General features: G+C 39.8%; 1 protein-coding gene across 2 annotated transcripts in view; it reads right to left on the minus strand.

Moving 5' to 3' along the window:
• Window positions 1-1,200: 1,200 nt before the first annotated feature.
• Window positions 1,201-18,644, minus strand: part of b3glct (beta 3-glucosyltransferase) — a 196,651-nt gene continuing 179,207 nt past the window's right edge. For both annotated transcript variants that reach the window (XM_031896123.1, NM_001079083.1), the window contains 2 exon segments: window positions 5,435-5,579; window positions 1,201-1,500 (listed from right to left, as the gene is read on the minus strand). In XM_031896123.1, coding sequence (XP_031751983.1) covers window positions 1,339-1,500; window positions 5,435-5,579 — 307 coding nt within the window. In that variant the 3' untranslated portion in view covers window positions 1,201-1,338.

An 18,644-nucleotide genomic window follows, 5' to 3' on the forward strand; every position in this document is an offset into this window, starting at 1 on the left:
AAATAAACCCAATAGGGCTGTTCTGCCCCCAATAAGGGGTAATTATATCTTAGTTGGGATCAAGTACAGGTACTGTTTTATTATTACAGAGAAAAGGGAATCATTTAACCATTAAATAAACCCAATAGGGCTGTTCTGCCCCCAATAAGGGGTAATTATATCTTAGTTGGGATCAAGTACAGGTACTGTTTTATTATTACAGAGAAAAGGGAATCATTTAACCATTAAATAAACCCAATAGGGCTGTTCTGCCCCCAATAAGGGGTAATTATATCTTAGTTGGGATCAAGTACAGGTACTGTTTTATTATTACAGAGAAAAGGGAATCATTTAACCATTAAATAAACCCAATAGGGCTGTTCTGCCCCCAATAAGGGGTAATTATATCTTAGTTGGGATCAAGTACAGGTACTGTTTTATTATTACAGAGAAAAGGGAATCATTTAACCATTAAATAAACCCAATAGGGCTGTTCTGCCCCCAATAAGGGGTAATTATATCTTAGTTGGGATCAAGTACAGGTACTGTTTTATTATTACAGAGAAAAGGGAATCATTTAACCATTAAATAAACCCAATAGGGCTGTTCTGCCCCCAATAAGGGGTAATTATATCTTAGTTGGGATCAAGTACAAGGTACTGTTTTATTATTACAGAGAAAGGGAATCATTTTTAAAAAAGAGAATTATTTGCTTATAATGGAGTCTATGGGATTAATTCAAGTGATTTGGAGCTTTCTGGATAATGGGTTTCCAGATAACGGATCCCTATACCTGTATAGTGAAGAGATTGCTTTGACCCCTCTTTCATTTCAATGGTTACAGGTACAGAAAACATTAACAGTATCAGAATGAAACTAACTTACCAAGACTTCTTGTAACTGTAGGAAAAAGGTTAGAAACAGTAGCGACCAAGCCATATACTGCCCCCCACACAAAAATACACCTGAATATGATGAGGACCATCACTGAACCAATACCAAAAAAGCCTGTACCTACAGATGGAGCTTGATCTAGACATTTGGTTCAGATTGCTCACCAAGCCCCATGTACGACTCAATGTAAACAGATAATTAACACTCATTTGCTGAATTCTTTGACATGATAGACTGTGGTGGCTCGTGGTGCTCCATTTAAGCTGTGTGAATAACAAAGTGCTCCATCTGTATAACAGAGGCTTGTGAAAAATATCCATGTCCATGTTTAAATTGTAAACACAAATTAACTTTATTCATTATAAAAAAAAGAGAACATCTCAGGAGGTCAGAAAATTAAAAATGGCATTTGAATGTCCTATGGCTCACTTTATGTCACGTGACTAGAAAGCATAACCGCTGTGCTCACAATTCTTGCTTTAGATTTTTCTGTCCATGTTGCTGTTTTTCTTCATCTTGGCCGAGCCACTTATAATAAACCTTAATGGGATCGATGTTCCAGTGCTTATGGAAGGAGATTGGTATTTGGTGAGCGAGATAATCTTTCGCATAATCTGTTGGCCGTGCCTGGGATTGAAAAAAAATCAGAAAAATTCAGCACCTCTGTGTTTCATACTTCATTTTCTTTGCACACTCCTATGCACATTGTACAGATAATCTTAACCTACAAAAATCCAGGGAAAAGTATACTTCCAGAACGAATACCTAAACCATAGTTTATATCATATTAGGTGAAATATTTATATCACTAAATATTGCCCTTTTACATCCTTTCCCTTGAGCCGCCATTTAGTGATGGGCTGTGTGCTCCCTCAGAGATCAGCTGACAGGAAATAATGCAGCTCTAACTGTAACAGGAAGTAGTGTGGGAGCAAAAGGCAGAACTCTGTCCATTCATTGGCTGATGTGGCCTAACATGTATGGGGGCCCTTGGCTTGTTTGTGTGCACTGTGAATCGTAAGATCCCAGGGGGCGTCCTTAATACTAAGTGGCAATTTTCAATTTAGGATTACCCAATGGCACATACTATGAGAGAAACGTATATTTTTAGGAAAATGGTTTATTTAGATGAAGCAGGGTTTTACATATGAGCTGTTTTGTGCAAAATGTATTTATAGAGCCTGCACCTGGATCTATATAATGACTTGTTATGCGAGGGGACATGATTACTCTGTACAAGTACATTAGAGGGGATTATAGGCAGTTGGGGGATGTTCTTTTTTCCCATAAAAACAATCAGCGCACCAGAGGTCACCCCTTTAGATTAGAGGAACGGAGCTTCCATTTGAAGCAGCGTAGGGGGTTTTTCACGGTGAGGGCAGTGAGGTTATGGAATGCCCTTCCTAGTGATGTGGTAATGGCAGATTCTGTTAATGCCTTTAAGAGGGGCCTGGATGAGTTCTTGAACAATCAGAATATCTAAGGCTATTGTGATACTAATATCTACAGTTAGTACTAGTGGTTGTATATATAGTGTATGTATGTGAGTGTATAGATTGGTAGGTGTGGGTTAAGTGTGCTGGGTTTACTTGGATGGGTTGAACTTGATGGACACTGGTCTTTTTTCAACCCTATTTAACTATGTAACTATGTAAGTTACCCCCAGCAACTCAAATGAAATGTTCCTTCTTCTTATCACTAGGAACATGTCACTTTGGCTGTTATTTGTATGGTTGCCACTTAAGAGTTAGTATTTGGGCATGGGCACTACTATTAGTCCAAGCTCTGTATATGCCTGGTTATATGCTGCTCCTTTTTGAAATTCTGATGACATGGATGTCCACCAACCTGCTTTCCTTTGCTCCTCACACGACCAATTCAATTCTAGTAATCAGAGTCTCGGAGGTCAACTATGCATGTATGTGCCCCAAAGAGTTGTGGGAAAAAGACTTGTGATGTAAGCAGACAGGTTCCCACCACTGCCCAACCAGGTTGCTGCCACTGACAACCCTATTTGGCACTGCCAGATTTCCCCCCCTCTGCACTCCCATCCCCGGGTCTGACTATACCGTTAACTTACCAAAGGCAGCAGGTATCTGCTTCTTACCTTTATTTCTGGCTCAGAAACAGATCCAAGATAGCATTGCATTTTTGGAAAACAATGGTCATAAAGAATTCTTGAGGCATAACCATAGCCTTTGGAAAGGTGGAAGGGGAGGTAATCTTTCTGTGAAATGTGGTTTTGTGGATTTTCCTTGCCCTTTAATCAAGCACTTATAGTAAGAATAATGGCTTTCCCCCCCCCAATGATTTTTTATTCCAAAAAGCTGATTTGTGCAACAGACAAAAATTTGCAACTGATTAGCCAAAGTGCGAGATTTACATAAACAACTAACAAATTACTTACAGATGTGACACAAACCACAAACATCTACAGTAATTTAATGACTTGGGACAAATGTATTTTTACAATTACGATGTGTACTTCATGCATGAGGAACTCTCCTTAAGGTCCTATGAAATTTTTCTTAACAGGAAACAGCGGAAGAAAAGCGTTCCAGTTAATACAATGATATTTTAGAGAACATTTCGGGCAAAAACTGTAAGTGTAAATAATAAAGTGTTTTTTCTACAAATGGAATTTTCTCTTGGCTGCTCATAAAAGGTGAATTGTTGAGATCAATATGATGTTTGGTGCTCAGTATATTTCACCAGCATCTGCCCATGAAAACGTTGGACTTCGGAGGTAACCTGAAGTATCTACACATTATTGCAATGATATCCAGTTCAGGCCTGTGTTGCTTTTGGAGTCCACGACACAGTGTTCTAAGACTCTTAGTTTATGACTAAACAAGCATTATGAAAATGAGATGAGTAATAAGAAAATGTAATGTTAAATGTATTATAATATTTTAAGAAGACCATTTGTCCTTTGAATAAAAACCCAATTCTCAATGGGTTTTCAGTCTTGCTGAATCTGCCAACACACAACAAGTGACAAGCCCTACAAATATGTGCTACAGAAATGGAGGAACATTCCAGACCATAGATGAAGATATCCAAACATTTGGAAGTTCCTAAAAGTTTGTTCAAGTTTGGCCAGTTAACTTGCGTGTATGTTTTTGGAGTACAGGAAGAAATCTGGGCAGTCAGAGAAAAACTACATAGACAAGGGTTGAATATATAAACTCCGAGGTAGTGCTCAGGTTGAAATGAAACTTTAGGTAGAAATGCTAACTACTGAGGCCCTGTATCCTGGCTCCCACCATGGAGGTCCCTTTTCTACAAGTCTTCAATGCTTTACAAATGTGCCACCTTAGGGTGCATGATACCTGATGCACACATGGCCCTAGAAGAGGAGTAAATAGTGTGCCACGCTAATAGGGAGTGTAATGTAGGGTAAATGCAGGGAAGGAGCTATATTATTTAGTGGTCATTGACCGCTAGAAGCACATCAGTCCTAGGGCAGACAGAAAGATCTATTAACACAAGCCAGGTTCATTTGGGGCTTTACTTGTTATATAAATTCCATATCATCAGAACTCAAGCTTTTCCTACATAGCAACCAGCTCCAGACAAAATAGAAAATTTACAAATCTTGGAGCAAACAATGTTTAGACAACAGAAGGATCACATCCAATGGATTAAAGTTCTCAGATATTTATTATATAATTATTATTTCTATTGATTATATTACTAATATTTAGCTATGGACTACTAAACCTTCTTCCATTTACTATGAGCTATCAGTTTTTTCTTTATTGCAGTTTCTGCATTTCTAAAGCAAAAAAAAACACAGTGCCATCATCTTCTGTATTATTTATCAAAACAGGCACAATTACCAGCAACTCCTCTTTAACAATAACAGTGTCGGACTGACCCACCAGGATACCAGGAAAACTCTTGGTGGGCCCAGGTGTCAGTGGGCCCTCTTTCTTATATTTGGCCAGTTGCATGTGCATTCCCTATTTCTGTATGGGAAAATGAGATGGAAGGATAGCGAAAGGAGACTTGGATAATAAAGAGGTTGAGTGAAGAGTGGAGGATTAAAAGTTTAGAAAGGGGGCCCCTGGCATCTCAGTCTGACACTGAACATTAACATAACTCCTCCATGTAAGAAGAAATGCAGTAACAATATTCATTTGACGTCTTCACATCACACTCATCTAAATGAAAAACTCCTAAGTGAATGGCAGTTTGCCATATAGAGATGCCTGTCCTACTCGGATCATTCAGGTGAACAATAGATAAGAATAGCAGACAAATATCAATGGAATAGAAGAAACAATTACAAAGCCTGGAAAAAACTGTATCAAAAAAACATTATTTATATATATATATATTTAAGTTATTTTGCCTTTTCCATGCTTCTCAAACTAAGGTTGTTTAAGGTACCAGACGATATCTGGATGATTGTTGATTTCTCACCTAGTTTTTTTTTTTACTGTCATATGTAGAGAAATCACTTTACAGAATTCTAACAGTTATATCTGTATAAAGAGGTAGCACTAACGTTAACTTCAATAATTGTACAAGATTCTGCTTCTCAATAGCATCATACCTGGTGGAAGAGCGGACTGTGGGTGACGGTTATTCCTAAGCTACTGAAGCACATCCCAAGTACCATATCGTCAGGGGCATCATTACTGTAGCATCGACACTTGCTGTTCATTAGTCTTCTCACAGCTTCTCTACTGAATACCATCCTATGGAAATACAACAAAACAAAGTTTGCAAGAGGAAATAGTTTTAGGCATGAAAGACTAGAAATTTTTTCAGTATTTCATATTTTAAAGGAGAAGGAAAGGTAAAAACTCAGTAAGCTTTATCAGATAGGTCTATGTAAATATAGCCATAAGCACTCACAGAAACGCTGCACTGAGTTCTCTGTCAAAAGAAACACAAGATTTCTTGTCTCATTTTTTGTAAACATGTTCTTAGGGTCTCTGACTTCCTTTCTCACAAAATTCCTCCATGCCCGGGGCCAGAGTCTGCACAGCTCTCTCCTCTTGCCTGCTCCCCCCTCCCATAAGAACTCCCTCCCCCTCCCTTAGGAATGTAAAATATGAGCTATAACGGCTGGAAGGTACGGAGAACAAGCTAAAATGGCAGCTGCTATCTTAAACAAACAGACAAAGCTTCTAGGGCTCTTTACTCAGGTATGATAAAGCTTTCTGCAGAATAAATATAGTGTTCTAGGTGGCAATCATGTCGCAGTGAAATGCCAAAATGACTTTCCTTCTCCTTTAAGAATATTTCTTTTTACAATTTTGCCTTTGTGGGGTAAGCAGATTCCTTGTGTTTTATTTTTTCCCCTTCTATAGCGGGATTTTTCACTGGCTGTCTCACCACTAACTTACTAAACACCTTCCAACAATCTTCTGCATAGAGGCAAGTTTCTGAGACTTTAAATGTTTAGTTTTTTTTAAAATTTCAAAAAACTCAAGAACCTAAAGAGCACTAGAGCTATTATTTCTGAAAAACTCACTTAAAAATGTGAAAAACAAGTCAAATGCAGCGCAAACACATCCTACCCTTCATTTTTAATGAGTCTCCAAAGTTTGAATTAATATTGAGAATTCAAATGAAAAAACAGCTGGAATTTTGAAAATTCAACTCCCGTTGATATGAACTTGCCAGATTTTAAATGATTTTTTAAAAATTTAAATCTTAATCTTAATTTTAATCTTAATTTTTTGTGCTTAACAAGCCTCAAAATTTGAGCTCATTTGCAAATTTTTGCCACAAAAAACTGAATTGAAATTCAGATGTTATTGATTCTGTCCGTTGGGCTATGGCATATGGGGAGAATTTGAGTGGTTTACCCCCATGTTTATAAACATCCCAAATATATGGAAACAAACATAGAAAATTACTCTCCACTGGCCTCTATGAGAATTGCCTGAAAATGCTGCCAATGGGATGCAATTCCCCCCATATGTTTGGTTTACTAAAAAAAAACCATGGTGGGCAATATACTTGGGCACAGATATATAACATAAGTGCTAAAATGCACAGTGTAGTAACCCAAAGCAACCAATCTGATCCTAGCTTCCAATTTCTAACCAATAGTAGATTAATCAAAACTAATTATAAACAGGTTGTTATGGGCAACTGAAATTTTACACCTATTTTAGTAAATGAGCCCTCTAACATCTAATTGTGTTTCATTGCCCCTATAAGCAGCAACAACAGATATGGAATCATCTCATCATTAAATAAAAGGAAAGTGAACAGAAAAAACACCAATAATGCAGACACTTCCCCAATATCATCAGCAAAAAAATCCAGTAGCACACTGAAGATGCAAGCCGTGAAAAAATTGTATTTTATTTGCCCAAGTACATATAAACAAGCAAAGAGCAACGTTTCGGGACCCTCCGGACCCTTTCCCCAATATCATGGCAGAGAAAGGACAAATCTAAATACTCATGACCATTGTATTAAAAGTGCAGATCTGAAAAAACATAATAGGAGAAACTTCCAAAGTGTCAGTGCCAATGAGTGCATACGTGTATGGTGAGTCCCTTAAACTGGAAATAAAAACAGCAGCTTCTTCTGGTGGTAGCCTCTCGGCATAAATACAAAAACAAAATAGGAACTATGGTAAAAACTAACAGCCTGGGTAAATCTGTGCATCTCTAAAATTCTCCTACAGAAAATAAGGTGTTGAATTGGGAAACCTTCAGTCTCATTGTTGGGTATCAGAGGCCCAGCACTAAATGCCTGCAGTGATACTTAGATACTGAGGGAACTCTAATACATATTCAACGTAGACTCTTTTGTATGAAAATAATAGACTGAAAATAAAATAACTTTGTTAAACTTTTTTGGGACAAATTCTAACTTAAAAAAAAAAAAAAAAAAAAAAAATATCTGACTTGGGTTTCACCAAATTGTTCTGGCTTGACAGTCAGCCACTTTATCATTTAGATTGTATATCTGTAGATGATACAACTATTAGCAGGTAAATAAACCCACCCAGTGGTTTAGAGTATCTGAATGTAACAGCACATGAAAAACAAGCAATCGTCTAATTTGCCTTTTAAAGTATATCGCCGGCCTTACTGCCAGTTGTTGTTGTTGTATTTTTTACCCTGTGGGGCAAAGTGAGAGGGTAGCAATTTTCTAATTTGATATTATGCATGATGCTTAAAGGTTAAAGTTGGGTCAGGGTGGCAGAAAATAATTGAGGAACAAGGAAGAAGTTCTATTGTTAACCTGTTAAAGCCTTGGAAAACTGAGGGTATCATGTTTATTCATCTTGAGCCAGGTGACACAAATTTGGAACCACATCTTCCCACCGGTAAAGGTGCAGGAAGTGCCAGGGTCCCTATAGGTCAGCAACTCAGTAATACAGAAAAATTATCTGAAGACTTTCAGATTTGTTCTTATACTGTCTGGTAAAACAGGCTATTGGCAAAAAGTTTAAATCCAAAACTGCCTTTGCCAACCCATACGGTTTTTATACCAATTAACCATAATGCCATTTGGCCTACATGGACCCCCTGCTACATTCCAGAGGCTCATGGATAAGGTGCTGGCCCTCAAGCAGGTTATGCTGCTGCCTATCTTGATGACGTTGTTTATAGTAAAACTTGCCCTGGTCATCTGGACCGGTTAAGGACTTGAACTCCAAGAGAGCAGTTTCAAAAGCAAAAACTGAGCTACAGGTAAAATCCTCTTTGGGGGGTTGATGGCTACTATCGCAGCTTTATTCCCCATTACTCTATAATGACTTCCCTGCTCACAGACCTGACAAAGAAAAGTAGTCAAAGGTAGTCTGGTCACACAAGTGACACAAGTGTCAGAAGGCTTTTGACCACGTTAGGAACGGTCTGTGAAGCTCATCTACTTTACCGCATTTTCAAAATCCATTCTTCCGACAGACGCCTCAGAGGCTGGTCTAGGGGCAGTGTTGTCACAAGAATTTCCTATTTCTTTGCTTAAAATGTATTTTCCCTAGCCATTTTTTCTTTAAAAGACTTTTGCTATCCTGACAATTGCCACGTGCACACTTTTTACAGCAGAATAACACAGTGGGCTCTGAACTCAACATAAATTATATTTACGTTAGCCTTGCGAAGTATGTAATTACCTAACAAAGCGTATACTTAGGAAAGAATCTTGGGGACTGCTGTTTGTTTTGGGATAATACACCTAGGGGCCTATTTATCAAAGTACTATAGGCTCCGAATAAAAAAAAAACATTTTTTTCTAAGTTTTGCGTACCTTCCGTATTTTCAGAGATTTTTTCGTTAGTTTGCGCAACTTTTTTTCTACTGTGTGTCAAAAATTATGAGACAAAAACGTATTGTCGTGCCAAGTATGAAAGTTTTTAAATTATTCAAGCTTCGGTATCGTGACTTTCCTTGGGCCAGGTTGGAGCTACAGAGTGCCATTGAGCCCTATGGGAGACTTTCCTTGGGCCGGGTTGGAGCTGCAGAGTGCCATTGAGCCCTATGGGAGACTTTCCTTGGGCCGGGTTGGAGCTGCAGAGTGCCATTGAGCCCTATGGGAGACTTTCCTTGGGCCGGGTTGGAGCTGCAGAGTGCCATTGAGCCTTATGGGAGACTTTCCTTGGGCCGGGTTGGAGCTGCAGAGTGCCATTGAGCCCTATGGGAGACTTTCCTTGGGCCGGGTTGGAGCTGCAGAGTGCCATTGAGCCCTATGGGAGACTTTCCTTGGGCCGGGTTGGAGCTGCAGAGTGCCATTGAGCCCTATGGGAGACTTTCCTTGGGCCGGGTTGGAGCTGCAGAGTGCCATTGAGCCCTATGGGAGACTTTCCTTGGGCCGGGTTGGAGCTGCAGAGTGCCATTGAGCCCTATGGGAGACTTTCCTTGGGCCGGGTTGGAGCTGCAGAGTGCCATTGAGCCCTATGGGAGACTTTCCTTGGGCCGGGTTGGAGCTGCAGAGTGCCATTGAGCCCTATGGGAGACTTTCCTTGGGCCGGGTTGGAGCTGCAGAGTGCCATTGAGCCCTATGGGAGACTTTCCTTGGGCCGGGTTGGAGCTGCAGAGTGCCATTGAGCCCTATGGGAGACTTTCCTTGGGCCGGGTTGGAGCTGCAGAGTGCCATTGAGCCCTATGGGAGACTTTCCTTGGGCCGGGTTGGAGCTGCAGAGTGCCATTGAGCCCTATGGGAGGCTTTCCTTGGGCCGGGTTGGAGCTGCAGAGTGCCATTGAGCCCTATGGGAGACTTTCCTTGGGCCAGGTTGGAGCTGCAGAGTGCCATTGAGCCCTATGGGAGACTTTCCTTGGGCTGGGTTGGAGCTGCAGAGTGCCATTGAGCCCTATGGGAGACTTTCCTTGGGCCGGGTTGGAGCTGCAGAGTGCCATTGAGCCCTATGGGAGACTTTCCTTGGGCCGGGTTGGAGCTGCAGAGTGCCATTGAGCCCTATGGGAGACTTTCCTTGGGCCGGGTTGGAGCTGCAGAGTGCCATTGAGCCCTATGGGAGACTTTCCTTGGGCCAGGTTGGAGCTGCAGAGTGCCATTGAGCCCTATGGGAGACTTTCCTTGGGCCGGGTTGGAGCTGCAGAGTGCCATTGAGCCCTATGGGAGACTTTCCTTGGGCTGGGTTGGAGCTGCAGAGTGCCATTGAGCCCTATGGGAGACTTTCCTTGGGCCGGGTTGGAGCTGCAGAGTGCCATTGAGCCCTATGGGAGACTTTCCTTGGGCCGGGTTGGAGCTGCAGAGTGCCATTGAGCCCTATGGGAGACTTTCCTTGGGCCGGGTTGGAGCTGCAGAGTGCCATTTATTCCTATGGAAGGCTTCCAAAATCATGCACAGAAGGATCAAAGTCAGAAAGGTTTTCCCGCCGTTTACGATCACTCGGATACGAAAATTTCGTGACTTTCGGATACAATATTATTGTGACTAATAAGATTTTTTCGTAAGCATTTTTGTGACATTTGTGATCATCAGAAATTATTGTATGTAATCCAAATTTTACCCATTCCGGGATTCAAACTCGTACTTTGATGAATCAGCCCCTTAGTCTTAATTAAAAACATTAGTGAATATTCAAAAATAAACCATTTTGACTGTGAAATTGGAGAAGCTGAAATTCTAATATTGCACCAGTAGTGCAGCTGATTCATTTACTAATGCTGTACAAGTACTTTTTAGAGTTGTACTACACAGCCCAAAACTTTTTACTGGCTTTTTAGAAGCATATTAATCAATGGGAGAAAGTCAATGAATTCACCATTGTATAAATATGCTTCTAAAAATCCCATAGGAATGAATAGAAAGCGGGTTTTTCTGCAGTGAGAAAGCAGGTTTTCAGAATCCACCAAGAGCCCAAAAGCATTAATCTTGCAAAATCATGAAAGAGCTTCGCAAAGGTGGCTTTTATTCACACAAAGCAAGGTGCTGAATCCTTTCCAGAGCATTTGAAACAGTTTTTGTAACATGAAACAAGCTGGTTTTACAGTATTTTATAGAGAAGCTTTTAAGTCATTTATTTTATTGCTATTCTTATTGCACTTGGCAGTTCTTTCCGTTTGGTTTTACAACTGTGAAAGTTCCAGTGTTCTAATTGGTTATATATGGGACTAGCCTGTAAATGTTTTAAAGCTCTGGGCTCTGATTTGCAGAATTGTCTACGAGAAATATGAAACAAGCCGCAATAACGATAAAGTAGAGAATTATTTTAGTGTTCTTAGTGTATATAAACACACACAGTGAAATCAGCATGTTGTACAGCAGTGATTCCCAACCAGTGGCTCAGGGGCAACATGTTGCTCGCCAACCCCTTGGATGTTGCTCCCAGGGGCCCCAAAGCAGGCACTTATTTTTGAATTACTGGTCAGAAGACAAGCTCAAGTTGCATTAAACCCAGTGTAATTGCCAAACAGAGCCTCCTGTAGGCTTCCAGCCCGCATAGGGGCTATCAATTAGTCAATTATAACTCTCATTGGCACCTCCAGGAACCTTTTTCATGCTTGTGTTGCTCCCCAACACTTATAAAAGGTTGGGGATCCTTGTTGTACACCATATAATTTCATACTTAAATAATGCGACCACAATTTGCATGTCTCCTGTTTAATTTTATCATGCCTAATATTTCATAGAAACAAATAGCCGGAGCGCATATAAATAGAAACAAAACAAAAACAACTAATAGTGCAAAATTGTTTGAACATAAGTATTCATAGGTGAACCCAATCACCCAATTAATGTGCAAAACGCTTAATAGCTATATAGAACCACCGTGTGCTATAAGCTATTAAGCTTTTTGCACATTAATTGGGTGATTGGGTTCACCTATGAATACTTATGTTCAAACAATTTTGCACTATTAGTTGTTTTTGTTTTGTTTCTATTTATATGCGCTCCGGCTATTTGTTTCTATAAGCGTTTGGAACCCAGTCAAAGGGGTTGATCTGAGGAGGAGCTGCAAGACTACAAATATATGTTCTAATTCACTGACTTCACATATCACTGAACCCTACCATATCAAGAGCGCTGAGGATTTGGTATTGTATATACCACACCCCATATACAATCTTTGGAGAGACTAATATTTCATAGGTTTGCGTTCGTTAGGATATTTTGCTCTCTCTAATAAAATTAGAATAAATCCTATGCACCATTTTTAATAAACATTTTGATGTAAAGCATGTGCGGGTACAGGACTAACCAGTTTAAACCCTATGAGTGTCACATTCAGGCAGAAAAGTACCACCGTGCACTGTATGGCCCCTGCTCCTCCAACAAAGGCCAGATGGTTGGAATATATTAATAAAAAGCTGAAACTCATATATGAAGCCCAAGGGAACCCATATAAATTCCAGATGACAAGGGGCGCATGGTTAGAAGCACATGTGTTACGTTAGCTGTAACTGGATAATAGACCGTACACTGTAGATGGTCTATATATGGGGAAGTGTTGTGCAAATATCGAAATCACTGTACCCCCCTCTTTTTACTGTATCCCCTCTTTGCTGAAAATGAATAAAAGTGAAACCTGTTAAAAGAAATATTTCATTGTGGTGATGTTTTATATTCTGCGGTTTCAGCTCTTTCTTTGATGTGCTCTGCACTGCGTGTGTCCAGAACACTCCCGGCCTAGAAATGATCAAAGAGAACCCCAGAACCAAGATCAAAGATGTGTGGCACAGACAGGGTTAATGCGCCACTTTCTTACTAAACATACATCTGAAAATCTTTTGTGCCCATCCATAGTAATAACATCCAGAACGTGTCAGCTGCCAGCGGGAGTCAAAAGGCATTTGCTGTAGGATCCTTTGGTATAAACACAAATGGAGTTTTAATTGTTTTTTCAGGGTTATAAATCTTAAATGGCAGCCCCCCTTCAGCTTATGGAATGGGTTTTTAGCACTCTGTAACTATATCCAATGTACCAGCTCCGCAGAAAAAGAACATTCATGATTATATATTATGGAAGCAAAAAAAAATGATGGTTGCACATAAAATCATATGGACCATGAACATCCCATATGTTTGCAAACAAAATGTTAACTTTTCAGAGTTAATTCCAACATTAATCTTCTTGCCTGATTAATGGATCTACAGTTCTGTCATATATTTTCAAGCATGGATGAATAAACATCATTTTAATTAATCAGACTCTATATTGTGAGCACTTTATGTGAATACAGAGCATTTAGAGGGAAAGGAGACAAGGTTAATGGATTTTGTTGATGCTGGGATAGCTTTTGTTGCCCTTATTGCTCAGGTGCTCCTGCAACAATCCGGGGGGCCCCTGTAGGGCATACGTCAGCGGAGGTACCTTGGGGGGGTCCGGGTCGCCCCGGTGGGCCCTTCACCCCCCAGTCCGACCCTGGTAGCATAGATCTATAATGGGTGACTAACTCACTCCATAGGACATTAGTCTTAAGGGTTGACTGGTCTAGATAAAATTTGTTCTCTTTGTATGTCTAATAGCAGAGCTTAAAACAAAAAAGAAATACTTTATTCACGTTCATTTTAAAAACACCTTAAATTGGCATCAGAGAAGATGGCCAGACCAGTCACTGGAATAACATCTTTTATTTATACAGCACCCCAAAAAGAAAGGATACTGTGCAGAATGTAAATAAAAAGAGAATGGGATGATTTGCACATCACTTAAACACTATAGGAGGGATTGTAACAAAAAGCACAACCAGTTTCGGGAATGTTTAGCGCTGTTTGCCATGTAATACTGTTCGCCAAACATGTATTATACTGTTTAATAATACTTTAATAATGTTTAACACCTGCTTTAAGATGTTGTAATTGTGACTGTGACTTTTTCATTAAGAAGTTTTACTAAAAAACTAAAAAAAATTTGCAATCCTACTGTCAATAAATGACAATAAATGCAAAGGGTTCATAGCGGGTTTTTTTTTCTAGCAAATGCAAAATTTGCTGCATAGTGCCGTTTGGTCTGATTGCAACCATGTTTTCCATTAAACACATTAAAAAAAAAATTTGGGGCAGGGGCATGATTCCCACTGTGTTCCATCACCTCTTCTTTTAACAACACCGTGTACCCATTTCGGAACTGAGGAGACCAATTGCTGGAGTTCTGGAAATGAATGTTGTCCCATTCTTGCCTGATGTGGGATTTCAGCTGCTCAACAGTCTCCTTTGCTATATTTCTGCTTTCATAATGTGCCAAATGTTTCACTACGTTGAAATAAGCATGGCTTTCTCTAAATAAGACACTGTGCAGATGGCAGCATATGTTGCACCATAACCTGTATCATTCTGCATTAATGGCGCCTGCCCAGATGTGCAAGCTACCCCAAGGATGCAGTGTCCATGTTTTTGAACGTCAGATTTGGATTGGTCAGACCATAGGTTACCTTTCCACTCACTTCAGTCCATCTTAAATGAGTTTGGGCCCAGAGAAGATGCCAGTGGATAATGTTTATAAATAGTTTCTTCTTTGTATGGCAAAGAAGATGGAAAGAGTTTTAACTTGCACTTGTGGATACAAAGACAATCTGTGTTCCCTGAAAATGTTTTTTTGGAGCCTGTGAACTGATTTCCACTGCAGATTTGTGTCTGTTTTTAATGCAGTGCCACCTGAGGGGCAGATGATCACGGCTCCAATATTTGTTCTTGCTCTTGCCCTTTATGTACAGTGATTTCTCCAGACTGGCTGAAGCTTTTAATAATAATATGTACTGTATATTGAGGAACTTTACTCTTAAATCCCTGCAATATTTGCCCTACAGAGTGGTTTGTTAATTCCTTAACTGCACTTTGAAAAAGCCATTAAAATCTTTATTATAACTATCGACTGTATCTGCCAACACAACTATTTAGTACAAAAAAATTTCTTACATCAACTTGTCATCAGTCATCTGGTAGCATTTAGTGGTGTGATGCTGGAAAGCAAAAGTCTGATACCGGCCATATCTGCTCTAGATTGTTTTTATGTTATTGCATTATCCACACGCATTTTCCACCAGTCACATTCTACTCTGGACAATTAACCAAAAGTATAGCACACATCCAACTCTCTCTTGTGGTTGGAAGGCTGCAGACTGGACAATCCAGCCATACGGCCAATACACATTTGTGTTACTGTATGTGACAACGTTAAAGCCGGGCTGAATCTACTGGGACTATAATAAAATGTAATTTACAGAAAAGAAATAGCCTGTAATGTGGAGAACTCTTACTTATCATCTGAATGGGGAAATAAACAGTGCATGAAACTGTTTATAACAAACAATAAACCACTTAAGTCCGTAAATATTTTGGTTTTATTCTCTCCCTGTTTAATAAACTGAAAATACATTTATAAATACATTTATAATAAACTGACTAATATCAAACTAAAGGCAGAAATAAAGAAACAAATAACAGCCCGGTAATACCGATCATAATAGAAAAGCAGAAATGATTTTGGACAGCAAATACCATAGGATAATATAAAATATAATAAATCAGTGTGACTGTGAAAATAACAATAAATGGGATTGGGGGGAAAATTAAACCCTGAAACAGATTGACTTCTGACATAAAGGGGACCTGTTGCCGTAAGAAATTATTCCAAATGCTTTTCTGTCTTCTTAATTGAACAAAATAAAGTTACTTACACTATATACACTACATATTCTTTAAATTGTGTTTCCATCTTGGAATTTACAATGAAAGTAAGCAGACAGGTGCCATTTTGTGGATACTGTTATTAAGGCAAGTTTTGAATCATCACAAAATCATGTTTATGTCCAAAACCTCCAATGCCCATGCCCATGCACTGGTTACACACTTAAAGACCATGTGAAGAGTGCAGTGACATCTAGGAAGTGCAGAGTGCAAAGTGAAAGTAATTGCCACCTCCACCTGCATGCCTGAGACAGAGAGGTGGAGCATGCAATATATGATTGACAGCTGAGATTTTAAATACATTCTGCCTACCTCTAGCTCCAGACTACAGCTTTCCAGGCTAAGCAACAGTCAGGATCTGGATAAATGAAACAGAAGTCCCTAAACACTAGCGTAAACCATTTAAGAGTATGGGCAAGGACTTTGAAATACTTTTGGAGCAGAACCAGCAGTCATGGGGAGGTATTAAAGCGCTGTAGGGGTGTAGAAAAGTTATGTGATAAAAGGTGCAAAGTTTGGCACAGGTCTAAACACCAATAGCAACCAATCAGCACATCCCATGTTTAAGAGAAAACATCCTATTGGTCGCAATGGTGTACTGCAAACTGGCAAACTCTGCCTTTTTATTACACATAGGGGTTGGTCTGTGCTAAACATCTCTGGAGACTGTATGCTACATATGGGGGATATTGGCTAGTTAAACCAAGCAGTAAGGATATGTAGATCAATGGGCAGTTTGGTATTTGCACAAATTATTGGTTCAGAAGGGGTGCATTCATTCAATGATCATACAGTATATATATATATGCACAACGCCATGGGCCCATACGTAAGGGGTTATGGAAGAGACAGGAGCCACCACAGCAGTATTTAATAACAATGCAGCAACAAAGTGAACTTACAATTACCGAGTAACAATAGAAGAACATTCCACTTAATGGGAAATGGAACAATCTGCAGTAAGAACATTTGGTCAGTGCGCTGAGAACAAAATCATTTATAAAGGGAAATTGGCAGACTATAAAAGGAGCATCAACAGCACAAAGACAAAAATATGAATTCCATCACGGTGCGAGGTCTGAGTCCAGAGCATAATCAAATTACCCAGCTGATCCCAATAAAATGGTTTCACCTCTTATTTTTATAACCTTCAAATTAATCTGATGCTGCAAATACAAAAAAAAAGTGCGACAGTAACAGGAAATTGATTTGCTTCCTTCGTTCCTTCGCTATCTGCCTCTAGATAATACCAATGTACTGATTCCAGCTACAGGAACCAGATTTTTTACACTATACTTATCTTATTTTACTGGCTATTTGAAACACCACCTCATTTTTGTCTTGCAACTGATGACTACATCTTTTTATTAAAGTAGAGAAAACCCATGAATCTTTCCTCTTTTAAGGATTTTGTGCATCTAATAAGGATTTGTTTTTAAAGGAACAGTTCAGTGTAAAAATGAAACTGGGTAAAATAGACAGACTGCATAAACAAAAAATCAATATAGTTAGTTAGGTAAAAATGTAATCTATAAAGGCTGGAGTGGGCAGATGTCTAACATAATAGCCAGAACTCTACTTCCTGCTTTCAGCTCTCTAAACTGGTAGCAGTCAGTAGCCAATCAGTGACTTGGGGGGTGGGCCATATGGGACATAACAGTTAGTTTGCATTTGAATCTGACCTGCATGCTCAAAAACTAATTGAACTGTTATGGCCCATGTGCCCCTGACTAACTAAGAGGTTAGAGAGCTGAAAGCAAATTAGGCAAATTATATTGAGACAATAGTATCTGGTAATGTCAGATCCACAGAAAAATGTACAGAAGACAAGGTTCATCAATGCCTTTAATTGTGCACTGCATATACTACATACTGTTTTTTAATATCGAGGGCACGAAACGCGTCGATAGTGTGAAAGGAATTGCACATTGCTGTGTACTGGCAGATCTGTATTAAAAAAGTTATTTTGCAGTGACACATGGAAGGGTGCTCCATACCTATAAGGTAGCAGGAGCCTTGATGGTGCTAGGAACAGGAGGGGGAGTGGAAGGGGTTAATTAATAGAGGCTAAGTCTGGGGGAAGGAGGGCTTGTAAGTAAGGAGGGACCAGGATAAGGAAACTAACAGCAGAGGAAGAGGCGGTACCATTACATTGTGGAGAGTCAAGGAGCATTGTCCCGCCCGCCCTTGAATACAAGCAAGGTGGACTGGGTTGGGGAGGGGTTCGTTTATGCTGTCACAGCTTGTGGTAGGAATGCTTGCTGGAAGGTGGGGGCTAAGCCCCAGTTTTGGCACATGGGTGTCAAAAGGTGGATGGTAACCTCCTCGGACAAGGGTCCCAGGTGAGTAGTGGATTCTGGTTGCCTGCTCTCACTTGCCCACCTGAAGTTGCTGTGGAAGGTGGCCGGCATGGCAGCCATGGTTGGTGTTTTGGAGTGGGCAAGCATTCCAATGGGCATAACATGGATGGTTATTGTTAAAATGTTGATCATTTTATAAATTATTTTATATTTATATATTTACATATTTTCTGTTAATAAAGCTGCGGCCTCTTATATCCCATCCTGGACGTCATTATTGTCTCTGAGGTACCGGGGCTGGGGGGAAAAGAGCCAAGGTAAGGAAGCCTGCGTAATTTGCGCTGTACTGTCAAGGAGTCTGAATTATAGTACTGGAAGTTTGCTTACTTACTTACTGGG

This window comes from Xenopus tropicalis, chromosome 2 (assembly GCF_000004195.4).
Source record: "Xenopus tropicalis strain Nigerian chromosome 2, UCB_Xtro_10.0, whole genome shotgun sequence".
NCBI classification, from domain to species: Eukaryota; Metazoa; Chordata; class Amphibia; order Anura; family Pipidae; genus Xenopus; species Xenopus tropicalis.